At 50.6% G+C, this 3,988-nt stretch overlaps 1 protein-coding gene across 1 annotated transcript; it reads left to right on the top strand.

Annotated features, from left to right (window-relative positions):
• Positions 1-1,699: 1,699 nt before the first annotated feature.
• On the top strand, positions 1,700-2,793 carry LOC126496295 (testis-expressed protein 19.2-like). The gene has a single exon (XM_050133826.1). It carries the CDS (start codon positions 1,700-1,702, stop codon positions 2,669-2,671), a length of 972 nt encoding a protein of 323 aa, XP_049989783.1. The 3' UTR covers positions 2,672-2,793.
• The last annotated feature ends 1,195 nt before the right edge of the window (positions 2,794-3,988 follow it).

The raw sequence follows: 3,988 nt of genomic DNA, 5'->3' as shown, positions 1-3,988 counted from the left end.
GAGGAGGAGGAGGAGAGAAGACCACACCGGGCCTGTGAAGAGTTCCAGGTATCTGTCAAGCTCACAACTGAACATAGCCGCTTTCCTTGTCAAACTCCCAGAGAGCAGCACGGTATTCTTCAGGAGGTGAGAGGATACACAGAGGTGTATCCAGTTAATGGAGTATTATGGAACCCTGGAGTGAAACTTACTTCCTGCTGCCCTGGGGCACCTGGGAATCCTCGCTGTATGTTCCCAAGAAAGGAAACTGAGATAGTTTCTTGTTGCTTGAGGTCAGCACGTGACATTTTGGATAGGGCAAAACAGTTGCAGAGGGCATGTCAGTGATTCTAGAGCCTGGGGAGGACAGAGTACCAATGGACATATGTAGAGACAGTGACCTGGTCCTGCAGGCCCTGTGCTGATGGGGGCATGTCATGATACCTGTACCTAACCTGTGGGATGTCCAGACTAGACAGTGAGCACCTGTTTGAGGTGAAGACACCCAGAGTGCTGCTCCCAGATTTAAACAAAGAGATGCCAGTGAAGGGCAAACTCAAGAGAAGGGCCACTGGGAACCCTGTATTCTCTGCCTGATTTTTCTAGAAGTCCCAAAAGAATTACAAATAAACTCCAGAAAAATCCCTTCAAAGGTTGTTTAAGAAAGAAAAGACCCAGAAGGGGGGGGGGATGCATTTAAAACTCAGTTGAGGGTCCAGTGAGCAGTTTCACAAGTTTTCAAGAACTTTTCCTAAAGAAATGGGGAAGAAGGAATCCTCTTTTCCAAACAAGGGAAGCCGCAGGCTCAGGCCTTCGTGTGCCTCAAAGGAACAGTGACCCAGGGACACAGGGCACCTCAATGCTGCCTACAGGAGGCAGAGGGACACTTGGGTGCAAGCTGGGAGGCAGCGCATGCATCCTGTGAGCGGGCGCCACAACATATGCACACCCGAGGAGAGGAGACCAGGGTGACTCAGTGCCTTAGCTTCCTGCATTTTGGGGCTCAAGGAAGACAAGTAAATAACTCGAGCATCATGGGTATTGGCCCTTTATTAGGTCCTGGTGCTGTGGTGGGGCGAGCCTTCATTCAGTCCGTGTCCATTGGTAGGCTGACTGGGAGCTCAGCCTGGAAGCCAAGGAAGGGAAGGGCTGAAGGCATGGTGGTGGGGACTGGTTGTGTGGGATCGCCCGCACCGGGAGGGTGGATATTGTTCTGGGTGGGCCTCCTTCATTGGGTGGCCGCACCCTCGTGTGAGGTTGGGGTTCATGAGCCCTGAGGAAGCTGCTGTACCTGGGTCTGTGGTTAAGGGGTTCCCCAATCTGTTCAAGGTGAACAGTGAGAACCAGGGGACCTGACCCCAGCTCTCCTCCCTTCTGGGATCTGAGCATCCTGCTCAGCACGGGGCCTCAAGTCTCATTCTTTGCCTTTCTAGCTTTTCAGACATTGGAGCAAGTGTGAATCTTGGAGACGTTTCTGGAACCACAAGACTGTCCACTTCTCCAAGGAGGGAGCCATTGAATTGGCACCAAGTTCTCCCACCAATAATACCCCGGAGCCCACACGACCCTACAGCCCATACCGCACCCCATTTTTCTCCCGTTTCTCCTATTCTCGGCTTTTCCCGCCTCTCCCTAGCATCAAGCGCTCTCCAGATCCTGAGAACATCAATCAAGTCTTCCTCTCTCTCTGAACCATCAGCTGCAGGCAGGCTGTTTGGTCATGTGTCCTCTAGCCAACGTTCGCCGTGGGGCCAAGGTCATGTCCCGCCTCTATGCGGAATGGCTATACCAGCTTGTCCACGGAGAAGAGATGAAGACCTGCTTTGCTTGCTACAAGGCAGCTTTCCATACTAATAGAATATTGCTGGAGATGGTTTACTGGGAAGTGGAACCGATACAGGATGAGTCGCAGGCACTCTCAGAGTTAGGATTCAAGCCAGAGGAAAAGTCTAAGCCTGAAGATGAATCTCAACCTAAGGAAGAATGTGGGTCAGAGGAGCGGTCAGGGCAAATCTATGCAGAAGGTCAAGGACATATGTCTGATGCCATCAGTGACCAATCAAGTTCTGGCTTTCCGAGTCCAGGCTCTGTAGGGACAGAGCTGGAACCTGAGGAAGCTGTACCCCTGGACCCCGGCGCTGAGATTGATGAGTGGATGCAGGCCCTTCGCTGGAAATTAGGTAGCTTCTGTCCCTGCCCCCACCAGTGCACCATCCCCACTCTGTCCTTGTGGGATATTTTCAATGTGGACCCATATCCTGAGCAAGCTGTATTGTTAGAGTTGAGCCCCCTTTGGCCAATGGAAAAGGTAGTAGAAACGTGGTTGAGAAAACTAGATTTCAACTTGGTGTTGTCTGGCTCTGGGACCGTCTGCTACTTGCTGTCGATGACTCCTTTATGGGTTGTGATGACCCAAGTCAATCGCTGGCAGGTGTTGCTGGACCCTGATGCCTATTTGCTGGCCCACCTAGAGACTGGACCTCAAAAGCAGACCCTGAACCGCTGGAGGCTGAGCATCCTGGAGTCCTCACGGCTGGGGATAGAGCTGGTGCCTGCTGACTGCACCCTGCGGAAGAGAGGCTTCAAGGTGCACTCCTACCTGCCCTGGCACACGGACACCCCAGAGGTCTGGACCAGGGAGCCAGGGGAGAGGCTGCTTGTCAAAGATATTCAGAAGCTGAGGGACCTTTGAGCTTCCTCTCCTGATCCTTCTTTTTGACTCCAGAATATCGGAGGCACTGATCCTTAGGCAGCCCTCATTGCACCAGATCCCTGGGAATATGAAGAGCCAGTGATTGCCTGTTCTGAGCCTCAGGGGAACGGTTGGTCCAGAATTTTAGGGGAGCATCTGGGACAGTCTAGAGGCTTTGCGACCTCATAGGGATGTCTGGCATGCTTAGAGCAGGAGTTTAGCTGTGCTCAGCTGACGGTTCAGTGAAGGTGAGGACTAGGTTTATGTTAGGTGGGTTGTTCTGTATCAGGTGTCCTGGGTGACTGGTCAGAGCTCTTGTCAACTATAGGCATGGGCCTCCTAGGCTCTGAATGACCTGGTGTTTGCAGTAGTTAGACCCTGTCTTAGGGGGTCAAAATACCAGATTTCAGGCTTAACTGTACAGTGTATTTATACTGTTTAATTTTATTTTCTCCTTTCGCTGTTTCTGTTGAATAAAGTTGGTGTTTTAAATTTTATTATTTGATGTGGATGGTTTTCCCTACACATGGTGTCTTCATACCTGGTACTGCAGCAGCGAGAAGAGGCCCTGGAGCCTGTGGGTACCCAGTTATTGGGTAGCTAACTCTCCCTTCCAAACTGGGTCTGTCCCGTCTGTGGTTTGCCCTCTCTCCCTCCTGGTGAAGCATCCATCACAGCAAACGCTTTGTTGTTTCGTCTTCATTATTTAATTTTACTTTTATTATTGTGTGTGTTTGAGATTGTGGGTGCGCACACGCCACGGTTCACGTGTGGAGGTCAGAGGATGACTTTCAGGAGTTCACTGGATCGCTCAGGTCATCAGGTAGAGATTTTACCTATCGAACCTTCTCAGTGGTCCTTCAACTCCCCAACCCCCCTTTTTTATGCAGACTCTTTTTGGGTAGGTTTTGTATTGTTTTGTTTTCTTTTGTTAAACAGGGTTACTCTGTGTCTTTTTGGAGCCAATCCTGGAACTTGCTCAGAAGACCAGAATGGCCTTGAACTCCAGAGACCTGGGTGCCTGCTTCAAGGAGTCCAGAATTTTTTGGGTTGAGAAGGATGGGGAGAAAGGGTTTGTCTGGCTCACACTTCCACATTGCTGTTCATCACTGAAGGAAGTCAGGACAGGAACTCAAACAGGACTGGACCTGGAGGCAGGCAACACTCTCAACAGCTGAACCACATTCTCTCGCCTCACAATCATTAACAAAAGAAGAACAGAAAACTATTAACAGTCACACATGTGTAACAACCTGCACAGGTAAGAAGGTCATGCACCAGAGAACACTTCAAAGCTTCAGGACATAAAATGTGGAG

This window comes from Alexandromys fortis, unplaced genomic scaffold (genome assembly GCF_014885135.2).
Source record: "Alexandromys fortis isolate MF-2015 unplaced genomic scaffold, M_Fortis_MF-2015_v1.1 scaffold_2465, whole genome shotgun sequence".
NCBI lineage: Eukaryota > Metazoa > Chordata > Mammalia > Rodentia > Cricetidae > Alexandromys > Alexandromys fortis.
The sequence above is the reverse complement of the archived record's forward strand: the minus strand, read 5'-3'. Positions and strand labels throughout refer to the sequence as shown.

Excerpts from the sequence above, each read along its gene's own strand:
- LOC126496295 (XM_050133826.1), top strand. The coding sequence starts at position 1,700 with ATGTGTCCTCTAGCCAACGTTCGCCGTGGGGCCAAGGTCATGTCCCGC.